At 38.2% G+C, this 19106-nt stretch overlaps 1 protein-coding gene across 1 annotated transcript in view; it reads right to left on the minus strand.

Annotated features, from left to right (window-relative positions):
- PRORP (protein only RNase P catalytic subunit) overlaps window positions 1-19010 on the minus strand; it is a 45866-nt gene extending 26856 nt beyond the window's left edge. The window contains exons 1-4 of the mRNA XM_081314136.1: window positions 18886-19010; window positions 14749-15970; window positions 13455-13502; window positions 11533-11665 (exon numbers count right to left, since the gene is read on the minus strand). Coding sequence (XP_081170262.1) covers window positions 11533-11665; window positions 13455-13502; window positions 14749-15692 — 1125 coding nt within the window. The 5' untranslated portion in view covers window positions 15693-15970; window positions 18886-19010. The remainder of the gene's footprint in view (window positions 1-11532; window positions 11666-13454; window positions 13503-14748; window positions 15971-18885) is intronic.
- Window positions 19011-19106: the final 96 nt, after the last annotated feature.

Below are 19106 nucleotides of genomic sequence, written 5' to 3' on the forward strand. Positions count from 1 at the left end.
CAGTCAGTATGATTGGATTTGCTGGCTGGGGGAAATCCTGGAAGTCCAAACATTTTAAAGTACAGGTAGTCCTCAACTTACAACAGTTCGTTTAGAGATCATTTGAAGTTACAACGGCACTGAAAAAAGTGACTTATGAACACTTTTCACATGACCATTGCTGCATTCTCATGTTCATGTGATCAAAATTTAGATGCTTGGCAACAGGTTCATATTTATAGGGACATGTGATCACCTTTTGCAACCTTCTGACAGGCAAAGTCAATGGGAAAGCCAGATTCATTTAACAACCACATTACTAACTAATGACTACAGTGATTCACTTAACAACTATGGCAAGAAAGTTCATAAAATTAAGAAAAACCCACATAACAACTGTCTTGCTTAGCCACAGAAATTTTGGGCTCAATTGTAGTCATAAGTCCAGGTTTACCTGTGATAGATTCTGCACTGAACAGTGGAACTCTGCAAGACATTTGCAAGATATTTTATGAAATACCACTCCTAAAACCATTAAGGCAACTGTGTTCACTGGAAGGCTCGGTGCCTGTGCACACTGTCAGGGTTCTGACACAGAGACAAATAAAGCAGAACTCTGAGGCTTGAAAATTCCTCAAAGAACAAGTTTATTAGTTACAAAGTTATCAGCATGGTCAAAAGTGAAGCCAAGTCTGAATTTCACAAGTAACAATTGCCAAACTACAAAGTTAAATGTCCACCCGCAAAACCATAGAAGCAACTTTGTTCCCCAATATACGTATTTGGTGGGTGTTTTATGCAACACCCAGTTCCTGGTCTCGGGAGCAGCAGACGACCTTGGTTCTCATGGGACAGAAGATTATTTTGACTAACGAAGCACCTGGGCAACCCCCCTCCCTCCGTTCTATGTGGCAACCTAGAATGAGAAGGAAAAATGGCTGTAGCCATGCTCATTGTAGAATTTCCATTGGGGTCATCTCTACAGCAGCTGTGCATAAACACACATATGCAGAAAGAACCTGGAAAAAGCTCCTAAAGCAGCAAGCATTCCAGTGCTTTCTGAACAGTGTTTTAACAGTTCCCTTTTGCATTTATTTAGTATCTTACATAATTGATTTTTCCAATTCACATCTCCGTTTTAGGTTTTTATGAGAAATCTTGATCTAGCTTCATTTCAAAAATTTTCAATTTTATGACTAAGCAAAAATTAACCCAGACAACACTTTGTTCATTAAGCACTAATAAATTGTAATGATAGAAAATTAATAAAATACTTTTTTAAAAAATATCTTTTTATTGAATTTACAAAAAAGGATTAAAACCTTGAAGAAGCCGTTGTGATGGGACAAACAAGAATTGAAGGGAATCCCATGACAATATTTGAGTGAATTAAATATTAAGATTTTCAGAAGTAAAAGGAAGGAATCAAAAAATGGTTTATTTGATCAAGGTTAAAATAAGATATGTTTTTATCAAATACTGGCGACCATTTGCAGATCTTTTGCTGACACCATGATTGAAAAGTTGATGTTTCGTGGATTTGCTTATAGATAAGGGATGGCATATGGGAAGCAAAGATAGGAGGTGAAGAGCTACCAAAATAGTTTGTGCTGGTGATGAAGATTGGGAGTAATTTCTTTATATCTACTCTTTCTTTCCTTTAATTTTTCTTTCCTTACGTTTTCTCTCTTTTTACTTTTTCTGAGTTAGTTTTTATTATTGCAATTAAAATAAAAGAATGATAATCTTTCTATTTTCAGGTTTTTGAGATATGGAGAAGAGTTTAAATGTTCTCTACTTTTTTAACCAGTTAACAATCCATAAAACATTGTTTTATAATCTTATGACCATAAGGACTTTTGAGAAACTTTGCCAACAAATGACTTTATTTCAAAAAACCCTCTTTTCTCTGCAAGCTTGGTGATTTTTCCTGATTACGTTTACATTTACGTTTATTTGATTTCTATACCGCCCTTCTCCCTAGGGACTCAGGGCGGTTCACAGGGCATATATAAAAATAACGGTACAAAAGTTAAAAGGAAATTAAATCAATGCCCAGTTAAAAACAAGAATACAATACAAAAACACCAAATTTAAAACCCATAATCCCCCATCAGGCCAGACCCGCTAATTCAAATAAGTGGGTCTTCAACCCGCGACGGAAGGTTCGGAGGTCTGATGTCGTCCGGAGCTCCACCGGCAGTTGGTTCCATAATGCCGGAGCACCCACAGAGAAGGCCCTCCCCCTGGGGGCCACCAGTCAGCATTCCCTGACCGGAGGCACCCTGAGGAGGCCCTCTCTGTGGGAACGCACAGGGCGGAGGGGAGTTGACGCCGGCAGCAGGTGGTCCCTGAGGTAACCCGGACCCATGCCATGTAAGGACTTAAAGATCATAACCAAAACCTTGAACCTCACCCGGAAGACAACTGGTAGCCAATGCAGCTCGCGGAGCAAAGGTGTAACATGGGAGTACCGGGAAACTCCCAAGACAACTCTCGCGGCCGCATTCTGTACCAGTTGGAGCCTCCGAGTGGTCTTCAAGGGAAGCCCCATGTAGAGAGCATTACAGTAGTCAAGGCGAGAGGTCACGAGTGCATGAGTGACCGTACACAAGGCATCCCGGTCCAGATAGGGCCGCAACTGGCGCACCAGGCGAACCTGGGCGAAAGCCCCCCTAGTCACGGCCACTATATGATCTTCCAGGGTAAGCCGTGAATCTAGGAGGACTCCCAAGTTGCGAGCCCTATCCACGGGGGGCAAAAGCTCACCCCCCACAGAAAGAGATGGAACATTTTGAATGTCCCGGGATGCCGGAATGTACAGCCACTCAGTCTTGTCAGGGTTGAGTTGAAGTCTGTTCCTCCCCATCCAGACCCGAACCGCCTCCAGGCAACGGGACATCACAGCGAGGGCATCACTGGGGTGGTTTGGGGTCGAAAAGAAAAGTTGGGTATCATCGGCATATTGATGATACCCAACTCCAAAACCACGAATGATCTCACCCAGCGGTTTCATGTAGATGTTGAACAGGAGAGGCGAGAGAACCGACCCCTGAGGAACTCCACAAACGATTACTATTTCTACCAATTTGTTCCAAACAGAGAGAGACCTCCTGATCAGTTGTTGTAGCATGTCAAGTACTTTTCTTACAAAGAACAGGATAACTAATATTTTATTCACATTCTGATAGAGCAAAATATCCTTACATAAATCTTATAATAATAAAATTCTGTTGCATGTATAATAGTGGATTGATCTTAATCTTGCCTTCCATATCCCTTTCAAAAAATGCATACGAGTTGATGACTGTGGTTTGTCTGGAATAAACAAATAAAACCAAGTTGCATATTTCTTTCCCAGGTTCATAGCCCAAGGCAAATTTCTCATATACCAATAATTTAGTTCTTTTGCAAGTGAAAAAGAAGGTGGAGGGACAGAGATTTGACCTATCTTTTAGAAGCAGTTTTTTCCCCTAAGAAAAACTCAAATTACTTAGATTGTAATTACTTTCCATTAAAATAGTGTTTGATTTTAACAATCAAATGATGAGGTGAGAGAAAGTAGGGAAATAAGAAGCAAATTAATGATTTGTTGAATTGTCATCACACTTCTGTCACAAATAAATCCCTGCAAAGTGATAATTATTATTAAAAGCAATTTCCTTAGTGTGATGAGAAAAATAGTCATTGAGATGAGTGAACAGAGCAGTAAAATCAGTGGTATCCAATACACAATACAATTCTGGACCTATATCAACAGTAGCAAGATGACAATAAATATATGGGGAGGTCAACAATGAGACCTCAGGGCCCAAGCTTCAAACTATTTATCGATAGGACTCAGTAGAGGTCAGAGGAAAATGTGTAATGAAAGTCTCTGTATGTACTAGAAGCAGATGGTACAAGCTATCTTTATGCCAAAGGGCAGTTCATATATGACACCTATGGGTGAGCAATTGTTTAATTTAGTTAAATGGAGATTAATTAGCTCAGTTTTTCATCCATTGAGCAAAACAATATTACTATAGTTTACATTAAGAAACTGTAATGATGTATCACATGCACATGGCCATGTGCTAGAGTAGAATATAAACAGACTAGAACATAAGAACTAGATAAGAACCATAAAAATTATCTGGGGGGAAAAACAAGTAAACTCCAATTAATTTATGTACAAAATCAAAGTTTAGAGAATTGAGGTAAGTAACATGGACAGAGTCAAGTAATGCCTACACCCACTGTCAGGTATAGGATTTCAAACAATGCTGGAAAGTACTGAAGAATTCTAAGGGCTGCATTCAGGATGAATCAGAACAATGAAACTATAGGTGTGTCCTCATGAGCAATAAATGGAAATCTTAAGCAGGACTAAAGTTACTTAACTGTTCTAATAAGTAAAAGACTATTGAAGGCAAAGGTTGAAGATTGAAATGACGATTCTTATATTACCACGTTTTCTGAATCTACAAGAAGGATTTGTAAGCATTTTTGAATGACCTATCTCACAAGGACTCTTGATTGGCCACTTCAAAGTATCCGCTCTTAGGTTTATTTGCAGAGGACTGCATTTGTTAAACACTGATATCTCTCTGGGAAAGTCCCCTCAATCTAACTAATGGTGGAAAGCACGCACCCTTTTTAAATAATAATAGAATATTAGAGGATGTAAGAATTGCACCCATTCATTCACAGTAGTTCCACAAACTCCCTAACTTGGAAATGAAAGCTGCAAGTCAAGGTGTTCAGACAATATGCAAGCTGTGTGATGTTGTATCTAATACAATCAAACATAAACACATAATCAGAGCATTACAAAGGAGTTCAAACGCAGTTAACACATAATATTTGTTCCACTATCAGGAAGTTATCTTGTATAGGAATCTTTTAATGCAATGCATTATAATTGCATTATAATCTAATTGTTCACATGTACGCTGTTCTTTGCCATATGACTTTTGTATACTAGGCATCCATGACATATATCATACATACATATATACGTAAATACATACATACAAGGTATTCTTTAGTCAGTACTGAATGTTTATGCATTTGTTCTTCTCACAGTTCAAACATCTAAATTACAGTACCTCTAAACAGCAGGAGGTTTTCAGTACTGTAGTGATATACTGATTGCTAAACTCTTTAGGCAGGTTCAGCTGCCAGTTTAGGCACTGATCGGGACCCCCTTGGGAGGAAGCAACTTCTTTCTCCTTCTGAGCACTAGCGTAATTTTTTAGTAACATTTAAAAGCTAGAAATTAATCACTTTTCAAACTTTGAAGTTGTCAGGATTTATTTATGAGTAAAAATCCATGAATCACTCTGGGCTTCCCTTTACACTTTGGCTGGATAAGTCAAGAGCCAGTTTGACTACTAGACAAAACAGAATTCAAATTGTGCTAATTCTCTGCTAGACTAAAATAGGTAACAAGCAGATTTACTAATGTAGGAAACTTGTCTTGCAATAAAAATTACCAGAAACTCTGTATAAAGCAGCAGACCCACCCAGCCATGATACCACAGGGAGGCAAATTCAGGATCACTGCTTCCATCTATCATCCAGATGTTCAAAATCAGGTTATAAATAGGGCTTTTTGGAGGGAGGGTTCTAACTTAGTTGTACCTAAGCAACTCGTCATAAATCAAGGACTACTTCTAACATGGTGTGTTGACTCAACTAATATACTGGGAGTGCATTGAACCTTATCCCATCCCAACTGTGGTCGTAGGTCGAGGACTACCTGTATGAATAGTGTTCTCTCAGAACAGAACTTTTGCTTTTTTTTCTTTGAGATATTTCCACCTCATAAATCTATTAGGCATAAATTTAATTTCTATATTAAACTTGTCTTGATAACATTTACATCATAATCTTCAACAACATGAGATTATCACCAATAATTCATTTATACTAAATTGCACTCTAATTTCCAACATAACCATAAAGAATGTCTGATTAAGATGGGGAATGACAGATGTTTTTTAAATAAGTCATTTTGGCTTCCTAAGAAATGGCACGTGTATATCCAGCTGATCACAAGTGCAGATTACTCTAATAGGTAGCAAAAAGTAGAGACTCACTTCCATAGCAACATCTACACAATTCTAAAGTAAGCAAAACCTACAAATGATCAAAAATTATTTCTACCATGATAAAAAAAAATATCATTTTTCTTTAGCTAAAAAATAGGAGGTCCTTTTAACACTGGTAGCATAATCTTTTAGTACATCTATAAAAATAGATTAGCACATAAAAAGCCTTTGACCTGTTTACTCTTGACAGCTATAAAAGATGCAATTGATCAAAGCGGACAATTCCCAAGCCTCAAAGCTTGATGTCGATTTGAATCAATGTTTGGGTCTCCTAAGGTGTTTCTTACTACAACTGCTAGAAACTGATGACAATTTTGAGGCAGGAAAGACAGAAATCTGAACAAAACAAAAATCTACAATAGGCTTGACAGAGTTAAAAAACCAAGAACTACCCCACAAATATAGGACAGGGGTCTTCAAACTTGGCCCTTTTATGACTTGTGGACTTCAACTCCCAGAATTCCTCAGCCAGCATGCCTGCTGAGGAATTCTGGGAGTTGAAGCCCACAAATCATAAAAGGGCCAAGGTGACCCCTGATCTAGGGCAGGGCTTTTCAATCAGTGGTACGGGTACCACCTGTCGTACATTGGCACCTGGCAGGTGGTACACGATCATCCTAGAAAACTGGTAGCGGGGGAGGGGAATGAGCTGAACCAGTGGCAGAACCGCACAAGCCTGAGCGAGAGATGGCTGGAGCTGCCGGGCTGTCAGGCTCCAGCTGGAGCTCGGCGCTGATCCTGGCACTTCTGAGCCCAGAAGAAGCAACGATCAGCTGGAATGTTGCAGCATTTCCAGGGTCTTGTGATTTACATTCAGATGCTTGGCATCTGATTCATTTTTATGACGGTCACAGTCTCCCAGGGTCATGTGAAATGACCAAAACCTGCTGCAACCACTCAGCAGATGGGAGGAATAAAAAAAAACACCCCCACCCCACCCCCGCGGCCAATCCTCAACAGAAATGCTCACAACAATGAAAACCTTGGACAGGAGGAAGAACGCCGCCCAGCAGGCAGGCAGCTGTCTTTTTCAGTGCCATTTTAACTTCGAACAGTCACTAAGCGAACTGTTGTAAGTCGAGGACTACCTGTATTTCATCACTTTTTTCCTTTTTGTTTTTTTTTGGTCATCAAGTTTTTGACACCTTGCTAGGTGACTGGTGGTACTCGGATGTTGCCATATCCTAAAAGTGATACAATGGGTGAAAAGGTTGAAAAGCCCTGATCTAGGAGAATAACAAAATCCTAGTTCCACGCATATGCAACTTTTAATACATTGCTCTGCCTATTGCAGTCCTTGGTAATACAAGCATATTGTTAACTCTTGTCACTAAAAATTTCCCACTCTGTTCAAAAGGGTTTTTCTCTTCTGTTATCGTTATATGCAATCATAAAATGATGAAATGTCTTTGAGTTTAATAATGATACTAACATTTTTATATCGGTTATTTTGAAACAAGGTATCTTCAATGATCAGCAGAAACCGCCATTCTTATAGGTTATGTGTTAATGTAACCAGTAAAAACTGAGATTTAAAGGGCTATCAATGAATGGCTCATACAAATTTTTGCAGTGGTTTGACACTCTTTATAATTTTAGGAAACATAATAATCAGTCATATCAAACAATAAAAAGGTTCTGTATTCTAGCTTTTAGTATTTGAAAGTAACAAAGAAATATGGTTTGCTATTTAATAAAAAAAATGACAGCATCATGAAGACAACCTATTGTGACTTTTAAAGTTATCACCACAGAATTGCCCAATGTGAGTGTCTGTAACTATGTAAAATTTTAGAAGATTCAGTAAAAAGTAAACTAAACACTATAATGTTTTTGTACAAGGAAAGTATTAATTGACGTCTTAACAATGCAATGTCTATCTGATCTCCTCTCCTTAACTGGTTGAAAAAGCTATTAGCCATAAATGGAATCTCCCTAAACAACCAACACATACCCAAATTTAAAAAAAAAATATCAAACAACTGTTCCCAAAATAAATTCCTTTCAGAAAACCCCCCAGCTATGTGTAAAATACCCAAACATTTCCAACCCTGAGCAATTCCTGAATGTTGCTGGTTAACCGACTTAGGAAACCATTAGGGTTTGCTATCATGACTGGCTGAAAAACAATTTTGCTGAGTCAAACCAACCACTCACATGACCCAGCAGATGAGTTTCAGCAATGGCCAGAATCTGAAAGCTGACAGGTTGTCATAGCTGGCTACTGCCTCAAAACCCGAAAAGCACTTTTAAACATGGAAATTTAGCAATCACTATCAATGAAAAAGGAAAGACCGATACAGGACACCACATCTTGCACCAGTAAAATTCGTATTAATTACATCTCCTGTCGAAAAGTTTTAATGCCACGTATTGAAGAACTATGATTTTCACATTTAGTGAGCAATCTGTAAAGACTTTCATCTAGAAATGCTTTTGTTTGTCTTACCCAAACAGATTTTACAGTGTAGATTTAGGCAACCCTTCTATTGGGACACCCAGCAGTGGGACCGGGGGAGAGGGCAGCTTCTGACACAGCCATGCAAACTCTGCAAAGACCCCAGTTCCTTTAATATCGATTTTTGGATGCTTCTCACAGCCTTAATATTAAATATATAAACAGAGCGATCCTTCTTTTAAAATTCAGCACAGGTAGTTCTTGACTTAAAAATACTCATTCAGTGACCATTTCAAGTTACGATGGCACTGGAAAAAGTGACCTCTGGTCCTGTGGTAATGTGTGATCCTGATTTGGGCACCTGGCAACCATTGCACATTTATGACAGTCGCAGTATCCTGCAGTCATGTGATTGCCATCTGAGACCTTCCCAGCTGGCTTTCAATCAGCAAAGTCAATGGGGAAGCCAGCAGTGAACATTGCCAAGTCCCAGTTACATGTCTCACTTAACAACCAGTGATTTGCTTAATAACCAGATGAAAAAAAAAGCTGCAAAACCTGGTGCAGTCATGTGATGCTGCATTTAACAACAGCACTGCTTGGTGGCAAATTTTCTGGTGCCTATTGTGGTTTCAAGTGGATGACTACCTGTACCTTATACTTCGAACATCTGCAAACTACATACCTTGTTAATTCCTTTGTAACATGCTCTTACCTAATAGTTAAATAAAATCAAAACATTTATTTGGGGGCAAAATATGGGAAGATAGCTTCCAGACATTAGTCTTGTTATTAACATCCAAGATTCAACAAAGCTAAAACAAACCACAGATCCAAGATACAATATCACCATCTAGTGGCCATTCTTCTCTCCTACCATACATGCAATGTAATAGGCTGCGTATTTCCTTTCAAAATGTTTTCCAGCATGTTTCTCTTTCTGAATAGTTATATCAACCTTGTCCTTCTCTAGACTTGTGCCACTGTTTCACAAATCATTTTTGAATGTCTCTATAATCAGATACATATAAAGCCATGGCTTGACATCATAATAATAATAATAATAATAATAATAATAATAATAATAATAATAATAATAATAATAATAATAATAATAAAGTTGGAAGGGACCTTAGAGGTCATCTAGTCCAAACCCCTGCTCAGGCAGGAAACCCTATACCATTTCGGACAAATGGCTGTCCAGTCTCTTCTTAAAAACTTCCAGTGTTGGAACATTCACAGCTTCTGGAGGCAGGTTGTTCCACTGGTTAATTGTTCTAACTGTCAGGAAGTTTCTCCTTAGTTCTAGGTTGCTTCTCTCCTTGATTAGTTTCTATCCGTTGTTTCTTGTCCTGCCTTTGGGCGCTTTGGAGAATAGCTTGAGTCCCTCCTCTTTGTGGCAGCCCCTGAGATATTGGAACACTATCATGTCCCCCCTCGTCCTACTCTTCATTAAACTAGACATACCCAATTCCAGCAGCCATTCCTTATGTTTTAGTCTGCAGTCCCCTAATCATCTTTGTTGCTCTTCTCTGTACCCTTTCTAGAGTCTCGACATCTTTTTTACATCGTGGTGACCAAAACTGGATGCAGTATTCCAAGTGTGGCTTTACCAAGGCATTGTAAAGTGGTATTAATACTTCACGTGATCTTGATTCTATCCCTCTGTTAATGCAGCCTAGCACTGTGTTGGCTTTTTTGGCAGCTGCAGCACATTGCTGGCTCATATTTAAGTGATTGTCCACTAGGACTCCGAGATCCCTCACAGTTACTACTATTGAGCAAGGTACCACCTATACTATACATTTGGTTTTTCTTGCCTAAATGTAGAACCTTACTTTTTTCACCACTGAATTTCATTTTGTTAGATAGCACCCAGTGTTCAAGTCTGTCCAGATCCTCCTGTATCTTAAGCCTGTCTTCTGGAGTGTTGGCTATTCCTGCCAGCTTGGTGTCGTCTGCAAATTTGATGAGTTCCCCATTTATCCCTTCGTCCAAATAGTTGATGAAGATGTTGAAAAGCACTGGGCCCAGAACAGAGCCCTGGGGCACCCCACTACATACTTCCCTCCATGTAGATGCGGTTCCATTGAGGACCACACGCTAAGTACAGCCAGTCAGCCAGTTACGAATCAATCTGGTGGTGATTCTGTCTAACCCACATTTTTCTATCTTATCAAGTAGAAGGTTGTGATTTACTTTATCAAATGCCTTACTGAAGTCCAAGTAAATTATATCCACAGCATTCCTCTGATCCACTAATTTTGTCACTTGGTCAAAGAATGCAATAAGATTTGTCTGGCATGATCTGTTTTTGACAAACCCATGTTGGCTTTTAGTAATGATTATGTTTGCCTCTGGGTGCTCGCTGATTCGTTGTTTGATTATCTTTTCTAGAATCTTCCCAGGTATTGAGGTCAGGCTGATAGGTCTGTAATTTCCTGGATCCATTTTTTTCCCTTTTTTGAAGATGGGAACTACATCAGCTCTCTTCCAGTCCTCTGCTGGTTCCCCGGTGCTCCAGGATCTTTGCTTACATAACTGTAAGCAGGTCAATTACATGACTTAAAATTATAAGAAAGATTTTGAAAATGCCACGTCACTAATAGCAGCAGCAATAGCGCTAATTTATTTAACTTACGTACCACTCGATTCTCAGCAACTCTGGGCAGATCACAACAATCAAAGAAGTCAAAATCAATACAGCAGCATAATAGATAAAGGTAAAAGCTAGTATATGAGATGATGCACTGGTTCTCATTCTTCCTTACTTTAAAGCCTGGGTGATTAGCCAAGTCTTCACAGCTCTTCTAAACAACAGCACAGTTAAATCTCAGGAGGAACCCCATTCAGAAGGCAGGTGTTGCTACAGACAAGGGACACTTCCAGGGTCCCAATAGATGTCACTGAAGGAACCCAGAGCGCACCAACCCTGCAAGACCGAGCTGGCCAGGCAAATGTTATGATAACCAGGCCCTACGCACACAGCACAATTTTACAGTGTTACAGAAAAATATAATCTTGGATCAAAATGCAAACATGTGTTTAATTGAGACTCACCTGGGGAGATGTATTTCGAAATATATCAGTGCCTTCAATCACATCCCTTTTTATTTTTTCCTTGACATTGGTGAATTCTTCTTCAGTCAGATTAATATCTTCCAAAGTGTGACCACAAGATGGACACTGACTGCTACAGTAACGATGAAATAATATAATAATGATTTTATTATAAAATATTAGCATCCTAAATAGGTTTCTTCTTATCATATAACTTAAGCCTCATTAAATTTACCTTTAGCCTGGTAGTACAAGACGTTGAAGAAATTTACATAAGCAAACTCAACTAAATCAGTCTATTGAATTAGCAGCCATTTTTGTTAGTTTTGTTATAGCATGCTGGTTTCTGAAACGATTCTTCTGCAAACAGCATGGAAATGAAGTTAACTATCCTATTAGCAGGTTGGCAAAACAAGTATCTAGTAATATTTTGGTGGCTTATTTACAAGGCTAGATTGAATATTTTGATAGAAAAATATTAAAATATCCATTAAATATTAGGTAAATTTTCAGAGTTATGTGAAAAAGTTTCAACTGCATCATTTCAACATACACCTAAATGAAACAAAAGTTTGTGCATTCCTTCGTTCCTTTTTTTTTCCAGCATAGTCACAAGAAGACACAAAACCTAAGTATTGAACTATATTTAATATTAATTAGGATTTATTGAAACCTGCCCCTTAAAAATCCATGATCTGGCTTGTTACAATTAACCATAATTAAGTTTAACTACACTTTACACTTTGGTCAGAACACCAAACAAACAAACATAATTTTAATCTGTTCTTGGTTGTGACAAATTAAAAGAGAGCAATTTAAAGAGCCTTCACCAAGCTCAGATATATTCATGGGATGTTAAACTATTTAATCATTATTCATAAATGGCACTATTCAAAAGAGACAATAAAGAAGCTAAAAAGGAAGCAAAAAGTCCAGAACACATCATCTCCAGCCAACACCCAGATAAGCAGGGATTAAGACCAAGCAAACAAGCAGAAAACAATAATCAACGAACTAACAAAGAGAAAATCACATCCCTACCAAACTGGCAAGATAAACTACTGTATATAAACAGGGAGCAAATCCCACACTCACTAGCATTTATTTTGTATCTAGTAGGTAATGAAACATCTGCAATGAACAACCAAGCAGAGTGCACCAAGAACTCCACAGTTCAACCCTGAGTTACACACAGTATGTTCTCTTCCATTGGAACCTAACGGCCTTTTCCAAAAGGCAAATGGACTTTCTTGGGGGGTTTTCCTTGAAAATGTTTCACTTCTTATCCAAGAAGCTTCTTTAGTTCTGACTTTAGTTCTGAAAAGCACCTTTAGGACAACTATGACTTGGATGATTGAGAATCTCCATAGACTTCTATTGGGACAATCTTGTTCTTATGGTCAGAAAATGGGGGAAAATTCTCAATCCTATCAATCATTTAAATCTTTACAGATTTTCTAACATTTGAAAACTACATGTTCAAGTATACTCTCAGCCAAGGATTTTTTTCTCATAGAACGCTCAGAACGGAGTTCTGGCACCTTTTTGGGATGGAACCTTGTAGGGTAGGCAAGACGGGTTGTATGACATGTGTGAGTTCCGGCACCTTTTTCTTTTACAAAAAACGCACTGCTCTCAGCCACAAAACTCCTTGGGTAACAGTGAGTTACTATCTCTCACCCCAACCTCTCACAGATTTCTTCCTGCAACTGAATAAATAAAGAGGACATTCAGGCATTGTACTGTACTCTTAAGGCAGATATTCAATTTCCTATGAACTTAAACATACTTTTGCAAAATTATTAGAAAAAAGCCTGGAATTATATAACACTTGAGTAAAAGATGAAAATCTTTCTTTCTGTTCCATTTGAAGAAGTAATTGAAGCCAAACACAAGACAGAACTTTAAAGAAATATATTTACCTATTATTCATGCTTGTTAAATTTCCTTTCCAGTTCTCTCCTGGAATACTATTAAAATGCATAAAAATTAGAATCCAACTACAATAATTTAAACATCCAAAAGAAGCATTTCCTGCTATTAGATCCAAATGAAAGCATCAATAATGTACTGGATATATATTTGGACACAAGCGTTTTCTTAAAATATAAAGGGTTATAGCTAAGCAGTCATATATAGAATTAAAGTGTAACTGCAATTCTATGTAATCACTTGCACATACTGTAAGTCTCATTCACTATTTAAAGTATATTACTTCCAATCTACCTAACAGGCTTTTGTTAGCAGCTAACAATTCACAAGCAGGGACACAGAGCAAATGTAGGAAAATCAGTTGATCAAAATTTATTTGATCAGACTGATCAAAGAAAATAGAGGTTTAGAATCAGCTTTCATGGCTCAGGGACTGTTATTTCTTGAATTACAATAAAGAAAGTGCCCTAATTGTATTGAATTTCTGAGAAGTTGCAGGGAGTTTACGTCTGGTTTGAAATTAAATATTATAAAATATTGCAGCATTTCCCTGTTTCAGCAATCATCATTTAACATATACTACTTTTAAAGAAACTATAGCAGCATTACAACTTATACTTAAGTATTCCATTATTTGTAAAAGCATTAAGAGGTCATTTTTTTAATATGGAGATTCAATAGTTGTCTTTTAAGACTGCTTGATTATCCCATTGACTAGGTTCATGTATCACACTATGCTATGTCTACAATATAAGCCATCATGTGGTTTGCCTGCTTGTAGCTAAGTGCAGTTTATAAACAAAGATTTATAAAATGATTTATGACTAAGTTGAACAAACAAGAAAATTGTTGCTTAATGAATTTATCATGTCTAAGCAATTGAAGCTCAGTCTGATGTGTAAACCCAACCATTGGCTTAAGAGATAATAAACTTCCCGAAAAAAATAACAGTATAGCCACAGGAGCTTGAGTCTGCATATCATGTATTGTACAGCATCATGTGGCTTTGAGTTTTTTACTTATATGTACACAATAGCTGAAGTTTGTAAATAACAATTATTTATTGTTCATATAAATTAGGTATTACTCATTAAAACAATCTTGAATATAACACAGAAAGCTTATAGCAATGTGTGCAAACTTCCCATAGATTTGATAGTTACATATATTTCTCATCAACTTTTACAACATAAGCAGATTATTTACTGATCAGTATTTAAAGTATTAATTTAAGCAACTTTCATCTAAAATAAGAACAACTGTTACTGGACAAGCTTTATTTACCTTTCAAACCACTGCTTTATGCTCAGCACGAGAGATTCATCAGGATAAATTTGATGTTCTCTTAAGTAGTAGAGGATATCAATACATTTATTTTTCAAATGATCATCCTTCACAGGCTGGCAAAAGTCGAAGAAAAGCTTTATTGTTGTCAAACAAGGAGTTAGATTTTCAGTTACCATCTCATGAAACAATTCAAATGCAAGGTTTCTTTCTTGGTTGAGTAGGGCACCCTCAATGCAGTCTCCATAATTTTGTCTTGAATGGAATGAGACTTTTTTAATCTTTTCCAGTAGCACCAAGGTCTCTTTCCAGTGTGGGGAATCACTCAAGCCTTTGATGAGCAAAGAATAAGCTGATGCTTCTAAAGATTTATATTTGGCTTTCATAATATTATAGATATCATAAATTTCTCCTAAATCCTTATGAAAAACGCATATAGTCAAATACTTCACCAAGTGACTATATTCAACATCTCCATCACGTTTAACCACTGCAACCAGCAAGGATTTAGCTACATCTACTGTGCTATGATTATGTATCATGCTATCAAACATAACATCTTCAAAATTTTTATAGTGTTGATATTCTTCTTTTAACTTCTCCCATTCCTTGGCACTCAAAGGTGTGTCTGGAGGAGAAACTTTGTTCAAAGGACTAAAAGACTCGTTTGCAACTGCATTATTTGTATTGTACATTGCCCTCATCTTGGATGATCCAGCAGCAAATGCACTGAAAGGTTTCGGGGGTAGTCTGTCTTTACCAGCTTTTTTCTTCGTCATACTGCCATCTTTAATTTTAATTTCTGTAGAATCTATCGACTCTGCCAGTCTACATGATGTAGAAGTAAAACACCTACACATAGCTGGCAAGTTTTGCTTTGCTGACACAGGGAGGAATGTTAATGTCTGCAAAACCCAATTTCTTATTGGGAAAAAACCCCCCATAATACTGAATAATTAAAAGTGAACTTTTTTAAAAAAAAAAAGAACCAGTTTGTAATAAATATATGAAAAATAAGGAAATTGACAGATTGTCCCAAAAACTGGAACAATAAATGATTGATATCACTAATACATTTAACTATCTCATTAAACCAAATCAGTTTTTATCATTCTCAGAAGAAAATAAACTAAAAGGCCAATTTCAAATGAGAACTTCTTTTCCTTCATTTGTTAAAATACTTGACAGAACCATATTTCTGAAGTTCCTTCATTAGTGGTACCTGCACACAAAAAAGTCAAGAACAAGGATATGAGATTTTCATTCAGGTCAGGCTGCATGAAAACAGATCATATTTCCTTAAAATGACAAAGATAAATTATAAATTGCACTCAGTAAGAATGTTGATAACTCACTTACCGTATCTAATCAGACTTAGTTTGCAATATTTATGATCATTTATTTATTTATTTATTTATTTAGTTATATTTATATACCGCCCTATTCCCTGAGGACTCAGGGCGGTTTACAGGGAATTAAAAATCCAAAATACAAAAATTAAGAACCAAATTAAAAAATATTAAATTGACCCTGTACTCAATTAAAAAGAACCCCAAATTAAAAATTTCTCCTCAGTCTGGGCCCGAGAGCTCGAAGAGCCAAGTCTTCAGGCCCCGGCGGAATGATCGGAGGTCGGGGGCAGTTCTCAGCTCCACCGGCAGCTGGTTCCAGAGGGCAGGCGCTCCCACCGAGAAGGCCCTATCCCTGGGTGTCACCCGCCGGCAATCTCTTACCGGCGGGACCCTGAGCAGACCCTCCCTGTGGGAGCGCACTGGGCGAAGGGCGTTTGATGCCGGCAGCAGGTGTTCCCTCAGATATCCCGGACCCAGGCCATGTAGGGCTTTATAGGTGATAACCAGCACCTTGAATTTCACCCGGAGGGCAACCGGAAGCCAATGCAGCTCACGGAGTAGAGGTGTTACATGGGAGTATCGGGAAACCCCCATTACAACTCGCGCGGCCGCATTCTGCACCAGTTGAAGCCTCCGAGTGGTCTTTAAGGGCAGCCCCATGTAGAGAGCGTTACAGTAGTCCAAACGGGAGGTCACAAGCGCGTGAGTAACTGTGCGTAGGGCGTCTCGGTCCAGATAGGGACGCAACTGGCGCACCAGGCGAACCTGAGCAAAAGCCCCCCTGGTCACGGCTCCTATATGGTCTTCGAAATTGAGCCGTGAATCCAGGAGGACGCCCAAGTTGCGAGCCCTATCGACGGGGGGTAACACCTCACCCCCCATCATTAAGGATGGAATAACTTGGTTAACCCGAGATGCCGATATGCACAGCCACTCAGTCTTGGCGGGATTGAGACGAAGCCTCAATCTTATAGAGACAAACTAACCGTACCTAGCCCTAAAATTGAGGTCTGCAGGAGTATCATGGATCAAGACTCTGATATTATAGAATCTATCACTTGAACAGATATACTCAGCAGCATTAGGCCACCCAGCAAAAATATAAAGGATACAATCCAGTAAGCTCTATTATCTGTTCTAACCACCTTTTTTCTTTTAAATTTAGCATTAGAGTAAATAAGTGTCTTTATTGTAACCAGAGACCAGAATTATTATGCATTGGTCTTTAACTACAATAAAGACACATTTATTAACTCAATAGTTTAAAATAGGAAACTATTTTAAAATAGTTAAAATATGGAAAATGCACAACCAAAATGCTCAGTTAATTTTACACTCTGTGTGTGTGTGTGTGTGTGCATTTTCCATATGACATAGCATTAGGTTAACAGTCATGGATATCTGAGAGTAAAATAAGTAAAATTAATCAGAATGACTAGGCTAGGGATTATCCACCCTGTGGGCCAGCATAAATTGGGCAATGCTATATTTGCATAACATATATAATTGTGTGTTTAATAAAATACATTTAACAGTTTTAATAGCCTATTTACCCATGGGCAAAACTTCATCTAAACTGGATGCCTTTATAACTCTCTTCTAAGACTGAAAGGCATCAAAGAATACCCACCTAAATGAAGGGACCATAATGTTATTTAGGTATTTAAATCAAACTGCCGGCCCGCAGGCCGGATGCGTCATGCCGAAACCACGCCCCCCCAGCTTCGGCAATGTCGAAAAAGTCACGATAGGCCATGTGATGTTGCGAGTTTGACACCTCTGATAGATGATCAGGAGCATATCCTTGGAAAGAGATGCGAGATGTAACAGGACAGTAATATTTTTAATCTGCTGTCTGAGGGCCACACAGGATGAACTTTGGTTGCTTATTGGAAAAGGTAAGCCAAGGCATAGAGCCAGATTTGGTCATCATGCCTCAAAATTAAACTGATCCCCCTTTTCATTAGGGATTTTTTTTAGCAAAGATGTTCTGAAACGGTTACTTCGAGATCTATAATAGAGTGGGGCTTGGGTGGCTAAACTGCTCAGCTATTACTCTACTGGTTCCAAGTCTTGATCTCAAAAAGAGCACAATGGGGTTCAACATATTGCAATAGTTAAATTATAACGTACCTGTAATCTCCCTTTCCTTTCTCCCCTCACCTCGACTCTATAGATTTGAATTCTACATTAGTTCAGCCACTCCACACATCTGACTCAGTAAGCTGCCGCTCGCTAAAGCTTAAACATTGTAATATCTTTAAAGATGCTAAATAGATCGGGGATTCGTCGGAAACACGTGATTAGCTATTTTACACAAGTAATGTAGCAAACCCTCTCGCATTACTACTCTTTTGCATTTTAGCATTTAATAACTATGGGCCTCTCAGTTTAAGGACTGTTATTATAGTATTGTTAGGCCACGTGTAACTGACGGATTGGATGCCAAATTGTGATTTTAATATAGATTTTTATCTGTTATTATTTTATTCTAGAATTTTTAACTGGCTATCGCTTGAGTGTTTTTATTTGTTCTGGTCTCTGACTGTAATAAACCTGATTTGATTACGCTAGCACAGAATATCGTGGCTCTCTTCCTATAATGTCCCTTCTTAAATAAATAAATATCTCCTTTGTAGCTTGCTTGCCAGATTTGGCAGACATTGGGAGCTCCCAGAACAGAAAGTTCAGCTCAAATTATCAAAGGCATCGACTCTACTCTTGCTAGCTAAAGTGCTCGACATGCACGGCATGCTACGAAGCGAAATTTATATTAGTAACTTACATTGGCAGATTTAAAAAGGGCCAACTTAGTCCGGGCGATGAAGGCACCGAGTCAAAACACCACGAAAAAATAAAGGAATAAAAGATCCACGCGCCAACAGCTCGGCAATTTTTCCGGAAATTTCCTCCATCGAAACAGTCTCCTCTGATTGGCAGACTAGCGCACATGATTTCTATGCAGGCGATGGGTAAGAGATCCAATAGCCGGCAAGCGGTAGCCAT

Source organism: Vipera berus, assembly GCF_964194415.1.
Source record: "Vipera berus genome assembly, chromosome: 1".
Classification (NCBI taxonomy): Eukaryota; Metazoa; Chordata; class Lepidosauria; order Squamata; family Viperidae; genus Vipera; species Vipera berus.